Below are 15,566 nucleotides of genomic sequence, written 5' to 3'. Positions count from 1 at the left end.
GGAAAGTTTTTCAAGTCACAACAGAAAAGTGACCACAACATGCATGCTCATTTCCTTGATTAGAAAGAGGCAAACCCAAATGTTGCTTCCCAGGCTCCTTGTCACCACTGCTCCCAGAGGTCATCTGTAGACATGCTGTTCCCAGTCTACCTCATAGTCTGCTACTGGCTGTACACACCCTAGGTGTAGAAGCATGGAACAGCAATGCACATGTTCCCAAATAATTCTGCGAGTAGTCATGTGAGCAGATGTTCTATTTACCACACATAATTCACCTGATGTTCAAAACCAGAATTAGATGCAAAATGCGAGAAGGTCAGGGTGAGACACTGAGGAAAAGAGCCAGCAGTACTCACATTCGAACAAAGAGTGATTCTTTGGATGTCAGGCCAGGAGATGAATACTTTTCAACCAAGGCCAAAGTACTGAAGCCAAACTTATGAATGGGCTCATTGGAATCCAGCGGCGGGAAATCTGTGTCTACCTCGCCATCATCCTCAGCAATATGCAGGCAGTAAGCGCTGACGTTGTCACTGAAAGGAAAACCATAAAGGCAAATGAGTACTGTAGGGAAGGAACATGCAGACCAGATGGCATGGAGCCCAGTCAGCACACTGACCCTGCTGCTCTCTACCCTCAGCCTGGGAAAAAATGAGAAACCCTAACTCCTGATTCATTGATAAGGAGAAAACACTTGGCAATACAACAGGTGCCCTCGTATTATGTCATTTCCCCAACATAAACTGAATACCTATTAGAGATAAGCAAGACCTAGAATTCAATCCTTGAGATGAAAAGTGAGATTCGATGTCAGCCTTATCTAGCTGGGTGATGGTGGTGCATACCTTTAATCCCAGCACTCAGGAGGCAGAGGCAGGTAGAGCTCTGTGAGTTCAAGGCCAACTTGGTCTATTAGTGAGTTCCTGGACAGCCAGAACTACACAGAGAAACCCTGTCTCAAAAAACAAAAACCAAACCAAACCAAACTAAAAACAAAAATGGAAGCTCATAATACAGGAGTGGGAAGGAAGCGCTATATTACCTATAAGAACACAGTCGCAAACAAAGGAAAAAGGACTGGGGTGGGGTGGGGGCTGATGCACAAATAAGCCTGGTAACCATGACCAGTCACATAGTTCTCCTTTCCCCAAAAAACAACTAACTCTTTAGGTAGGATCTGATTCCAAACACCACAGAACCTTAGCTGAATAAAAGCAAACGGCCTGATTTATCCTGATGCTCACATCTGGTCCTTCTGACCACTTCTAGACATGTTTCATTTCTCTATCATGTCCAGCCAGGACTTCCAGATTCTAGTCTTGTCCTTTTAGAATCAACAAATACCTTTCCCTTGAGGGACAATAAAAAGACAATTTGTTCACAATGACAGGACACTACACCAACACTATCTAAAAGCCAAAATGAGGGCTAGGGTGTAGTTGGCAGTGCCTGTCAAACATGCAATAAAGTCCTGGGTTCAATCCCTAGCACTGCACAAATCAGAGATGTGATCCCAGCACTCAGAAAGGTAGAGGCAGGAGGATCCCATGTTCAGGGTTATCCTTGGTCACATAGTTAGCCTGGGATACAGGAGGCCTTGACAATATGTAAGTTAAATAAGTAAATAAACAAATGCTGAAACTACTGTAAGTGCTTGAAGACAGTTTGCTCCAGAGTGGACTGGGAAACTGAAAACCTGCTAGCATTTAGGCACGCTGGCTTCGGAAGTATAATCTAATAGTTCAGAAGGCAGGAGAATTCTAAATTCTGCAGCTCAAATTTGGAATTTTAATTACATGATTGATGCTTTAATTAATTAATTGCAAAGTGTATGCTAATTGTTTAATTGGTTGCTTGATCTATATAGATCATTTTTGGAATTGAATGAGTTGATTTACAAAGTTTATCGATTGGATGTGACAAGGAATTATTGCACTGACTACCTGATTTGCAATTTTCCCAGTTAATTCACTATCTTTAGCTGCAACTCTGCTTATTGAGAGAGTCTACTTCAGGTGATCTACACTCAGTGTGTCTGTCAAGGCTGAGGCGTATTTATTATATAACACAAGTAATAGGGACAGATGAAAATTAATGGAAACTATAAATCTGCTAAATGGATTGATAACAAGAAAGTAATCTGGCCATGTTTGTCACTTTACATTTCATGTGTTTGCAATGTTGGTAAGAAATATAAAATTCTTGTGTCTGCGTAGGAACTTCTGCTTTTTTACAGCAAGCTGTCAACCACAAAGTAAGTGCAAAGCAGACGCTCCTTAGAAGAGGAAAATGCTTCAGAGAGTGCCAACTCACAGCTTTGCAGTCAAAGGGACCTGAGTTCAAGTCTCAGCTCCGTGGTTCTTGGGCTATGTGATTTCAGAATAAGCTTTACCTTGGCTTTCAATTTCCACATCCATAATGAGGCCCTAACGGCCTAATTCAGGGTTAAATTTGGTGATGTATAGAGCCTAGCATAACAGAAGGAGAATATAAATGTGAGATGACTGCAGTAAAGCCAGACAGGGACCAGTTTGAAGAGTTCTGTCAGCCCTTCGGTTATGGATGCATAGCGGAGCAACAGGGCAGCCGTGACCCAGCAGCTCATTCCAGGCAGGCAGGTCTCTAAGTGTAATGAGGCTGCTGTGCCTCTAGGGTTGTATGAGCAGGAGAGATGCGGATGGGACAAGCAATAGACAACACTGATTATTTATTGCCATGTAAATCAATCTGAGAAATGTCCATGACTTCTCAGCACCACAGAGGTTCAAGGGCAAATAGTAAGCCTACTGATCAAAGCAGAAAGCCCAATACTGATAGCACAAGAATCCTGCTTTGATTGTCATGGGATGCTGCTGAGTCCCCGAAGAAACAAATTCAACAAATACCACAAGCCCAGGTCTGAGAGTAAACCAAAGGGTTTAATTCACCAATTCTGAAATACAAACTGCCACCTAAGTCATTCAAAGGCATCTGCATCATGTTTACTCTGTGCAGTCGGTCCTGAGAAGTACTCCTCAGGTATCATACAAGAGGAGTGAGGTCATTTACAAGGGTTAGCAGCAAATGGGGCTCTAAGTCCTCAACTGAGAATCCAAGGAGATGGTGACCAAACATTCCACTCTCTATGCACAGACCTGCTGGTTCCCTTGAGCCTCTACAAAGCAATCATCCTTGTGTTTTCACTTGTGAAACTGCTTAAGACTCCACGTTAAGTGCTCCTAGGACAAGTCAATGTCACTGGCTGTGTGCACTGGGTACTGTGTATCACACTAGGCAACTGGCCTTGACCCATCCACTGAATTTGCACATCAACTCAATGAAGTCAATCATTGTCTCTATTTTCTACATTAGGAAACTGAGGCTTACTGGGGCTGAGAGGCTCATTCAGCATTAGATGACACATAAGTGACAGAGCTGACATTCAAACCCTGGCAGCCCAAAATTCCTTGATCCCACCAATTCTTTGGGCAAAGCCATGCTTCTCAAGGTGCTTGGGGACCCATGCTCACTTGGTGTCTCAAGCGAAGGAAACATGCCACATTAATTTTTGGTCTTGTTTTTAATTACAAACTTGGAGAGATTTATGTGACCCTCCTCATATCTACAGCAGGGGAGTAGAGACAGAGAAGAGGAGAAACAAGTTCATGATGATCCAGTTCACAAACACACTGTTTTTCAACTTATTGATCAATCAGAAATTGGTGGCATTTTGAAATGGGAGGGGAAAAAACAGCTCTGGTCCTGCCAAAAAATTCTACAAATCCCAATGCTGGAGCTTTCCACACAGGGAAATAAGGGCTCCTTCCTATGACTCCATTCTGGATGAATACCTCTGGCCTTAGTGTAACTCGACCACTAAACAAATCTCTCTGAGCTCCATCTTGTGTGAAAAAGGGCTTTTTTGATTTCTCTACAATCACTTGGATCCAAGTCAGTCTCTCTCTTGGTCACTATTTCTGCACATCCATGGTTACACAGCTCCTTTCCCTATTGATGCATCTGCTCTCCCAAAGAGCATGGGCTCTTCTAAGCCTCTCCATGCTTACTGAAGAGTAAAATGGCGGACACTTAAACGGTACTTAACAAATATTTGTTAAGTGAATGAGTACATGAATATGTAGATGGAATCACTCTGAACACAAGTAAAAGATATTACTAATTAGTATGTGTTAAAGAAGGAGGGGTAGCCATCAGACAAATGGGGCAGATGCTTCAGGCAGAGGAGACAGCAGCAGGCAAGGAGGTCAAGGGGAAAGGGGAGTTTGCTGCTTTCAGACAGGTCTCAGCAGCCCAAGTAGGCCTTAAACTTTGTATGTAGTCAAAGCTGCCCTTAAGATCCCAACTCTCCTGCCTCTGCCACCAATGCTGACTTTGCAAACATGTGTCACCACAAATGGCTTCTCAAAGGGGCGGGGGATGTGCCACCATGCATGGCTTCTCAAAAGGGTGTGTGTGTCACCATGAATAGTTTCTGGGTGGGTGGGTGGGTGCTTCTACAGTCATTCAAGATATGAATACTGGCATCCCATTTTTTGATGGATAAAAACAAATGAGAAATGATTGCAGCTATATAAAAAATTTAATTGTGTTCACAAAGACTATAAATAACTATACAAAGAGTTTTCAAAGGCTATGGGAACGTCTGTCACATGGGGACTTCCTTTCTACTTTCTGTACTTCACAAATGTCCTGCTCTTGGTTTCCTTTCCTTAGAGTTAGCAAAAACTCTGAGATGGGCTAACTTCCCAACCCTTGAACTCCCAGTGCTTCGGCCACAGGTGTGGTTCACTATCCTGGGGTAACTTATTACTCAGCACAGCCACGGGCTTGAAGTGCCCACTGTACTATGAAACTCCAGAATTACATAGGAAATAATCCTATCTGTCACACAGGGTCTTATAAAGATTAAATAACTGTATTCATTGCAGTGTCTAGCATGAAAAAGGATTCTCATTTTGCCAAGATTTCTTCAACAAGTTTTCATCTTCTGATTCCAATGAAGCACAGAGAGCATGAGGCAGGGAACCCCTAAGTTCCTGTCTGACTGGTACCTAAAACACACTAATGAAGACTAACAAGCAGGACGAGGGAAACAAGAGGCTCAGTCTTAATGATGGGTAGGCCTGGGAGGAGAGACAACCACACTGTAAGAAGATGGGATAGGGGTTTGAACACTGAACAGGAGTAAAATGGAGCCTGTGGTCAGAGAGAGCCTTGGGGCAGAAGGGATGGAGAAATGAACCAAACTTTCAGTGAATATAGCAACTTGGTTTCACTTATTTATGTATCAACAACTGATGTAATTTTTTTTCCATTGGGAAAATGTATTTCACTGAGTTGACCAATATTCATTTTTTATTCAAAGACTGGTGTGGCTTTTATAAGTGATAGAAACCTGCAGCCTATATATGGATAGCATTTAGTTCATACATAAAAACTTTAGGAGCATTCCAGGAAGCATCCAAGATTTTACCAGGTTTTATTGGGCATGTTCAATTTACACACTCATAAAAATGCACCCATTTTTTGGAAATGTAGGGAAAAAAATCCTTTATAGTATGATGACCACAGGCAAAAGCTTACTGTTTTGTTTTGCTTTTAATGAAAAAGAAAAGAACACATTATTCTGAAATGTCCAGAACTCTCAACACCAGGACCCTGGAGTTTACTGTGATGGCAGATCAATAGTAAGAGTCTGCTGGGCATTAGTAAGGGAAAGTGGGAGGATACTGAGAAGGTTGTAGCTCAGAGGTTGGTCTCTGAAGTCAGAGGAGAAAAATTAAGACTGTCAAAGCTTCTGTTTCTCCAGAACCTACATAAAATGAATAGTAAAAACTGGTCACGATCTAAGGTTGAAAGCACAGTAGCCTCACACAGGAGTGTCTCTATTTCCCCAGGATACCCGTTCTAGAGAGAAAACACCTGCTGCAGCTAACTGGAAGCTAGGCCTTTGTAGCGACAATCTGCCTTCCTCTCTGGAGAGCTTCTGTCATCGTCTTCAAATCCAAGGCCCTTCTTGTTTTCATACCTTACCCCATTTTCATCACGTTTCTGTACAGAGCTCTGCTGTCTTGAACAAGTTTATAATAACTGTATTAACATTCTTATTTGCTAATTCTGTCATTTCTGGAAAGTCCTGTGCACTATTCTGAAGCAGACAGTCTTCCAAACAAGTTACAGAACTGGCGGGTTCTGACTTTCACAAACCCATAACCTTTTATATATGCTTCCTGTAGACATTCTTTCAATCCCACAACCAGCAGGATGTTTCAGAAACATAAATGTGGTATTGTCATCTCCCTACCTTTAGAATAAAGACAACAGAATCTAACTTCTACAACATCTTCCACTATGCTGTGCTGCCTTCCAAGTTCACCTCCATCCTGCCTTCTATTCTAGAGCACATACCTGGGGCTTAGTCACACCCTCACCAGATGACCTGTCAGTCTGACCTCTGTGTGGACTATCAGCCTGGAGGTGCCATGCTCTTAGATAGTCAAGTCACTAAAATTTAGTTCAAGCCTCATTTTTGTTGGCAAGGTTTCCTTGACTTCCTCCCACTCTAGAGGGAGGGTTCCAGACAGACCTCAAAAGGCTTATTCTCATGTCCCTAGAACTCTCTGGATGTTCAATGTTCTCAAAGTCGCAATGATACTGAAAGGGAGCATGTATGATTTGGTATCTGTCTACACCATAGACTGAACCTTGAGACCACAGACTGTGATTACTTGTATCCTAGTGTCCAGCACAGGGTCTGGGATGACATCAACAGTATGCAATGTTTGAGAGGAGGCAAGTAGGCACGGAGGGATGGCAGAGTCTCTGCTATGAATATGATTACGGCATCTATTCATGATGCTGCTTATAAGAAGAGCCTGGTGGTGGTGGTACATGCCTTTAATTTCAGCACTTGGGCGGCAGAGGCAGGTGGATGGCTCTCTGTGAGTTCGAGGCCAGCCTGGTGTACAGAGCGAGATCTATGACAGCCATCACTACACAGGGAAACTCTGTCTCACAAAACAAAAAAGAAGAAGGAAGAAAAAGAAAGAAGAGGAAGAGGAGGAACAGCAGCAGCAGCTTCATTTCTTTGTACAGAATAGTTAAGAACAAAGGAAACAGGCAGCTTTAGTTCAAACCTTGACTTAGGATCTGCATCCTACTATGCCATTGAACAAAACATAGGGGAACTTGGGAAATTACTAACTCCTAATCCTCAGTTTCTCTCTAATGAAAACATTATTTATGACTTCCAAAGCTGTCACAGAAATAAGAAAACAAACTAAGAGTGCTTTAGCACATGTGGGACACACTGTCTTATCTATCAACCATCATATAGCAGTGGGCAACCCTGGCAATTCGTAAACTCTGAGTATGGGCTTGCTTTCTCCTCTACTCAGCAACTACAATGTCTGCAGTATCTCTGTATCTATCATTTAAATCAGGACATGGGAACTAGAAAGATGGCTCAGCGGTTAAGAGCACTGGCTGCCCTTCCAAGAGACTGGGGTCCTAGCTCCAGCACCTGCATAGCAACTCACAATTGTCTGAAACTCTAGTCTTAGGAGATCCTATGCCCTCTTTTGGCCTTCATGGCACCAAGCATGTAAGTGATATGCCAACATACATGCAGATAAAACATCCATATACATAAAATTAAAATTAAAAAAATAAAATGGGGAAAATGGTGGGGGGCTCTAATTAGGGAGAGAAAAAAGATAAATACAGAAGGAAGAAAGAGGGTAAAATAACAGTAAAGATTCTCCCTCCCTCCACTTTACAAAACCATCATAATTCCTAACTACATTGTAAATATTTGTCCAATTCCTACACATAAGTGTAGTCCTCACCCCATCAAGGAAATTTTTCTTTGCAGCAGATAAAGACCATTGCAGAAAACCACAACCAATCAAAATGCAGTCTGTGGAGCCCAGTCCCAAGGGATATATCTACTACTCCTGCACCTAAGGCTTGGGGATCACTGCTGAAGAGGGAAAGAAAGGCTGTAAGAGTCAGAAGAACAGGATTTTCCTGTGAGAGTGTTAGAATGTCAGAAGCTAGGCTCATAAAGTCTCCATGACTGCCTAAACATGAGCTGAACAAGAACGATACCAACAGACAGGGCAAACTAGATGGGACGGGGGAGAAGACCTCAATCCCACACAAAGGACTACCTAAGGAGTGCTGAGAACAGGAGGAATACAGTCTTGCCCAGGAAGACCACACCAACTGGTTATCTAAAATCGAACAGTCATCTCTAAGATTTAATATACAAGAAACATTATACGAGCTGAGCAGGTTGAACTTACATATTTAAAAACACATGCACACACAACAATAGTTTAAGAAAAAAGAGGCTATGAATTTGAAAAACAGCATGTGTGGGAGGGGTGGTGGTAGTCTAAGGGGTGTTTAGAAGGAGAAAAGGGGCCGGGCGGTGGTGGCACATGCCTTTAATCTCAGCAATTGGGCGGCCGAGGCAGGTGGATCTCTGAGTTCAAGGCTAGCATGGTCTACAGAGAGAGTTCCAGGACAGCCAGAGCTACACAGAGAAACCCTGTCTTGAAAAACAAAACAAAGGAGAAAAGGGAAGGGGGAAATGAAGCCATTATACTATAATCTCAAACAATAATTTTATAAAATTAAAACAACAACAACAACAACAATAATAAAAGCAGGACATCACCACGTTGATACCATTCAGTTTGGTAGTTTCTGATGAGTAAAGGTCTGTGACAGGCAGAAGCTTGCCCTATCAGACACCTGCAGAAGGTCTCCCTTGCATGGTAGGGTTGAACCATCTGTCCAGATGTGAACATCCCCATCCGTTCCACAAATCACTGAGTGCACTGTGTTTTGGACTGGGGTACAAGCTCATAAAGACCCAGGGCAGACTCCAGCTCAGCCCCGTGCTGCTGCTCTTGCTTCTCCTGGATGCTCTCTGAGTAAGCTCAGTCTCTCATCCCAAGCTGAGCTCCCCATTTGCCCTACCTTTAAACCTCTTTGTTTTCTGAGACCCCTCTGTTTCAATACAGCTCTTCAGTGGCCACTTTCAAGGCCACTTGCTGCAGGTTTCAAAGAACATCTCCACACAGAAGTCTCCCAGATTCACACTCCCAGTTTGTCTCTCTCCTCTGAACTCCAATAACCAAAAGGACCACCAAATTAATAGGCAGAAAGCTAAACTCACACCACCCTGTCCTTGGGAAGTCAAGCAAGACAGACTCTTCCAAGGCTTCCTATCACAACACAGGGTACCATGGCACATAAGTCAACCAAGTCTGAAATGAGGGGATCATCTCTCCCCCCACATTCTGGGAGTCCCACCTCAGGTCCTTTAGAAGCTGTCCACTTCTCTTAGTCTCATCCATTCTCTTCTTCATGCCTTCCCTTGTGCTCCAATCACACTGCTTCCTCCTGCCTTGGGTCTGCTGCCACACTATTCCATCTAGAGGGCCTCTCTGACCCAAGGGCTTCTGCTGCCCATTCCCAGGGAATCTCCCTGACTTCAGGCTAGGCACTCATGAATGGTGTCCTTTCCTTCAAAGCACTCAGCTTCATTATCTGAAAATTTTTTCACTTATTTGCCTACTTCCTTTATGAGACTGTTGAATTCAGGAAAGAGAGACCATGTCTGCTGTACACAGCACTTGTACAGCAGCAGAATGGCTGAGATACAGCAAAACACTCAATGAGTGTTGGGGAAATGCATGGATGAATACAAATGATAAATGAAATGAGCCAGATACAGAGTGCTATTACACTTGATAATTTCTTCTACCAAACACACTGTAAATTTCTGAGTGAAGTGATGGCATTTCTCTTGTTCTCCATTTTATCCTTCTTTAATATCTAGGGCCTAGCACTCCAAAACTATTTGCTGAAGGAATGGAGGGTAAAATCTTTAAATGTCAGTGGCTGCCAAAGGTGAGGAGTAGAGATGCACAGGTGACACAGAGGATGCTGGAGATTAGGCAGATATCCAGAGAAGAAGGCAGAAAGGCATATCTGACTAGAAAATCGTAGGAATGCGTAAGGTGTTGCCAGCTTCAAATGGGAGCCTTGACATGCACAGGAGCACAGCTAGGAGTGCAAAAGAGGACGGGCTACTTCCTAATAATGTTTGAGCAAACGGTTCTTCAGGAGGACTCTAATGGTGACCCAGAAAGGGGAGAAGAGATAGAGGTATGCATTCAGTGTGAGAAGAGACAGATAAAGAATGGACCAAAGACATCAAACAGCAAAGCTAGATGGAGACATCAAGGACTCATTTACGTGACAGCAGAGTATCACACCATGGCACAATCAATCACTGCTGTGGGATGTTCTGTATGCTGCGAATGTGTTGCTCTGAGTGATTGATAAATAAAAAGCTGATTGGCCAGTAGCCAAGCAGGAAGTATAGTTAGTATAGGTGGGATAAGCAGACAAAGAGAATTCTGGGAAGAGGAAGGCTGAGTCAGGAGACGCCAGCCTGCCGTCTAGGGAGCAGCATGTAACGACACACAGGTAAAGCCATGGAAAACATGATGACATACAGCTTAACAGAAATGGGCTGATTTTAAGTGTAAAAGCTACTCAGTAGTAAGCCTGAGTTAATGGCCAAGCAGTTTTAATTAATATAAGCCTCTGTGTGTTTATTTGAGCCTGAGCGGCTGCGGCATGGGCAGGACTGGAGAAAATGCCAGCTATAAATCACTTGTAATAAGAGAGTACTAAATCATACTCCTGTGTTGAATGAATGCTAGAAATTTGTAAGTGTAGCTGGCTATGGTAATGGTATGTGACAACAATAGAAACATGTTTACCATGGATTTTCTCATCTTTTTTTTTTTTATAATTATCTGTTACAGTATGTACTACATTTTACACACAAGAACACTATACTGCTGGGAATCTAAGTAACACATTCAAGAACATGCTGTTCCAGTAACACCAGATTTAGAACCAAGGCTACGGCTCTGTACTTTATACTTTTAACTACTATACTGTACTCTGACAAAGAGAACAGACAAAGATGCTAATATGTTTCCAAGCATCTATGAAAAATGATGTTTGATGCTTAATGAGATAAGCTCTTGACTACAGAAAACCACCAACTTTCCTCAAGGCCTGTAGATGGCTGACACTGAACACGGTGAAGCAAGTCTACCTTAGGATGGTGGTCTGCACTACATGGCTAGACCACAGCTTGGCATATTTGGCACTGTCCAGTTATATAAGTTATAAGTGGCTGCTATGCATTTCTCAAATGGCATGTCTGAGTGAAGTCTACTTTAAACTGCACTAAACACCAGATATTAAAGATTTACAACCACAACAAGATTTATAAGTGTGTATTTTGTGTATAAAAGTTTTTATAATGGTGACAGATTTTTTTTTTTTCTTTTTGTTGTTTTGAAACAGGGTTTCTCTGTGTAGTCCTGGCTGTCTTGGAACTTGCTCTGCAGACCAGGTTGGTCTTGAACTCACAGAGATCCACCTGCCTCAGCCTCTGAGTGCTGGGATTAAAGTGCGTGCCATCACCACCTGGCTTTTTGTTTTGTTTTGTTTTTTTGAAAGACAGGGTCTCATGTAGCTTGTCTACAACTCCCTATGTCATCAAAAATGACTCTGAACTCTTGATCCTCCCCTTTCTACCTCCCAAGGACTGGGATCACAGGCATTTGACATCATGCCTGCTTTTATGGAGTGCTAGAGATGGAACTCAGGGCTCCCTGTATGTTAGGCAAACAAGTTCCCAACTGAGCCACACCTCTATATCCCTACCCCCTGCATGCTGAAATGATACTATTTTGGATACAATAAAATAATTATAAAATTTAAGTTCATCTTTTGCTAATTTTAAAAATATGGACTACCAGAAAATTGGAAATGACCAACATGCCTCAGGCTTTCAGCTTACTTTTTACTTCTTTTGAACACTGTGGCTGCAGCTTGACACTTCCACTACTGGGCATAGCAGTAATCTCCACAGGCACACTGCTCCAGAGTACCGCAAACTCTTCAGGATTTTAGTAGCTCACCTATCAGTAGCCTGATAAACATCAACATTAGATAAGAGACCAGAGAAATGATGAGTATCTAAGGGACTGCAGAAAAAGGCAAGAAGGGGAGTGCTCTAGTGTACTCGAGAGTCATGATATATGACCAAAGTCTGTGCATAAGAAACGGGAACCGTCAAAATTACCCTTGAAAAATCCCTCAATTATCTATAAAGCAGAATAAATGTGGCTATGTGTGAAGAGCTGGTGTATGTCTCAGGATTCTGACAGGGTGAACCTCACCAAGTTTTCTTTTTCTTGCACAAATGGGTGTTATTCAAAAGCTCCTGCTCTACTCTTGGTCTAATGGAGAAAGATCAATTAAGGACTGTTTTAGCAGACCTTACAGGACAGAAGCAGCTGATCTTCAGGGGCAAAGGTGGTTAATAGAGAAGAACAATTATTTCCTAATGGTGCTGGAGCAACAAGCTATGCACATAGAGACCAGGCGACTAGACCCAGACCTCCCAGCCAGGCTCAATCCAAGGCATATTCTTTTCTCTGTCGTCTTCTTGTAGCACTGAGGATTGAACCCAGGACCCAACTCCTTGTGCATGTTAGGGAAGTACCCTACCATTGAGACATCCCAATCCAGGTTCATCCATCTAAACATAAAGCACATAATCACACAACTTCTAGAAGGAAATGTAGGAGAAAAATTTAGCTGACCCTGGATATAATGAGGACCTTTTAGATACAACTCTAGGACCAGCGAGATGGCTTGGCAGGTGAGGGTGCTCACCAAGCCTGAGGACCTGAGTTTAATCCCTAGAATCCATGTGGTATAGTGAGAAAACTGACTCCCCCAAGTTGTCCTCTGACCTCTACATGAATGCTGTGACACATGCACACATGCGCACGCGCGCGCACACACACACACACACACACACACAATTAAACAAAATGGGAAGAACACCAAAAGCAGCACCTGTGAGAGAAAGAACGGGTCAGCTGACATCACCAACATTTAAACACCTGCTCTGTAAGAGATGCTACTAAAAGGAAGAGAAGACAAACACACATTGGGAGGAAAGTCTTTGCAAAGCATCTGACAAAGGAATTGTATCTAAAAATACAAAGAGTTCTTAAAACTGAACAATAAGAAAACAACTCAATTTCAAAATGAGCAAAAAATCTTAACAGCTCACTCAAGCAGCCAAACAGCAACCAAGTATAAAATGCTCAGCATCATCCATTAGAGGATTACAAGTCAGCACACGGGATGACCACTGCACACCCATAATAAAGTCCAAATGCCAACCACATTGAATGCTGGGAGGGTGTGGGACAACAGAACTCTCACCGCTCACCAGTGGAATATCAACTGCCAGAAGCCTTCTGAAAGACAGCTGACAGGGTCTTACAACACAAGCTCACCTTACTGGGTACTCGGCCAAATGAGACGAAAACTCCCATGCACACAAACCTGCATGGGAACATGGACATTCTATGTGACGGCCAGAATATCAGAAGGAAGAGATACTCTTCAGTGGAAACATGAAAGTGGGGAAAACAGTGTAATGTTATTCTGTGAAAAAACAAGGGAAGCAGCTGGGCATGGTGGTGCACACCTACTGTCTCAGCACTCAGGAGGTTGAGGCTTGAGACTGCTTGAGCCCAGGAGTTTGTGAGCAGCCTAGACAGCATAAAGAGATCTTGGAGTGGAGCTTTACTCTGTGTCTCTTCATCCTTAAACCAAGGCATCAACAAGTGATCAAATGCATTGCTGTAGTAAGTACATATTGAGATCTACAAGCTGGAGGAAATTTTTCCCCCTCAAAATCATGGACTATCTACAAAGAAATTATAGTAAGCCACACAAATCTAAACAAAACTTTATAAGCCATATTTTCTGAGCAAATTCAATAAATGTGAATAATGAAGTCTAAATTGTTCAATTTAGTCATGTAGAAAGACTGAAGTTGCTTCAGTTAGTGTCTTCCCACTGCTTTTCTCAGAATCAGTACATCAAAATAACCAGGAAATCAAACTAAATCCCATAGTCCGATCTTACACAAGAATTAACAAACACAAGAAAGAATCAAGGATGCCAAGAATCCCTGCCAAATCCTCCATTCCTTCCCTGGGGCCAGTCGGCTGCTGTAGTTTTCACAGCACAGGGGCAGTTGAACAATACTCTTGTATAAATGGTTTTCTTGATAATCAAACCAAAATTGGAGGAAAGCTCTTACATGCATCTAGCAATTTGGCCCCAGTGAATGAAGTTCTCTTCCACAGACCAGCCCACTGGGGAAAGACCAAATAAGGATCTATTCCAGCGCATCAACACTAACAGGCTGAAAAGAAAATCTTTCCCACACTGCCCGACAGACAGGGATTTCAGAAATTTACTTTACAGACTGGCTTACACCAAACAGGACTAAGGAATATAGTGTTACAGACAAACTGCAAACACCTGAGAGTCAGGCCTAACTTGGTAACTCGAAATGCACTGATGGGGTGACTACTGAAATGTGAGCACCCGGAGTTCCTGAAGGAATACACCATTGAAAGCCATGCTCAGTTATAGAGGTTGACAAAGGAACACAAGAGATTACCGTAGCAGGGTCCCAAGCTACACAGAGCCTAAACTGACCACCTATTGAAACTTCCTTTCAAGTTTCTTTTTAAAAATCTTTTAGTTTGTCATTTATTGCTTAAAAAAAAAAGAGCAAAAGCTTCTTCTCACCAACTATAAAAATAAGGAAGCTAAATTATTCTAGATTACCAAATGAAATATACATATATTTATAAATACAAAAAATTTCATTATGTGTATTTTGCAATTTAAATTCTCTAAATATGTATGGCAGGAAAAGGTGTTCAGGAATGCCAGCCTGGACCATGAGTTTTGCAATTTTGAATTTAAAAGGTTTTTCTTTTTTATTCTTTTAATTTGTGGTAAGACAAATTGAGATATTTTAACGTTCTCCTATTTGAGCATGTTGCATCAATGTGAATAAGTCAGTATATAGTACTCGTCATTTCACCAGTGAAGTGAGGGATGATGAGGGAGAGATGAAGCTAAAAACTGATGATTTTTAAGTCTAGTGTTCTGTATACATAATAGCTAAAGTAGACAAAGTATTGTGATCCCATGTGCTGCTCCAATACATTTTTTTTGGTCTTCTTTTCTTAAATAATGTATTGTGACTTATTTATGTGCTTCAAACTATCTCCCCCAACTCCTAATTGTTCTTACAAATTTTCCTCGGTCCATAGAATCCTTTTTGTTTTTTTGAGACAGGGTTTCCATGTACAGCCCAGGCTGTCCTGGAACCTTCTCTGTAGGCCAAGATATTCTCCAACTCATAGAGATCTCCTTGTCTCTACCTCCCGAGTGCTGGGATTAAAGGCATGCATCATCACTGCCCGGCTAGTATCCTTTCTTTTAATGCTGCTTTTTAGAATCAGTACATAAAGTAATGGGGTTGGCTGTGTGCTTTTCATTATATTTTGTTCGGCTGATCCTCATCTGGCCCCTCGCCTGGCCGACAGGCTTTGGCAGGAGTGTACTGAAACAGC

The 15,566-nt window shown here is 42.3% G+C and overlaps 1 protein-coding gene across 7 annotated transcripts in view; it reads right to left on the bottom strand.

The window, feature by feature from the left end:
* The window catches only part of Mapkap1 (MAPK associated protein 1), a 217,375-nt gene that overhangs the window by 102,210 nt on the left and 99,599 nt on the right, over positions 1-15,566 (bottom strand). For all 7 annotated transcript variants that reach the window (XM_059260122.1, XM_059260120.1, XM_059260123.1 and 4 more), the window contains exon 6: positions 357-533. In XM_059260122.1, the coding sequence (XP_059116105.1) occupies positions 357-533 (177 nt within the window). The remainder of the gene's footprint in view (positions 1-356; positions 534-15,566) is intronic.

This window comes from Peromyscus eremicus, chromosome 4, assembly GCF_949786415.1.
Source record: "Peromyscus eremicus chromosome 4, PerEre_H2_v1, whole genome shotgun sequence".
In the NCBI taxonomy this organism is placed as follows: Eukaryota; Metazoa; Chordata; class Mammalia; order Rodentia; family Cricetidae; genus Peromyscus; species Peromyscus eremicus.
The sequence above is the reverse complement of the archived record's forward strand: the minus strand, read 5'-3'. Positions and strand labels throughout refer to the sequence as shown.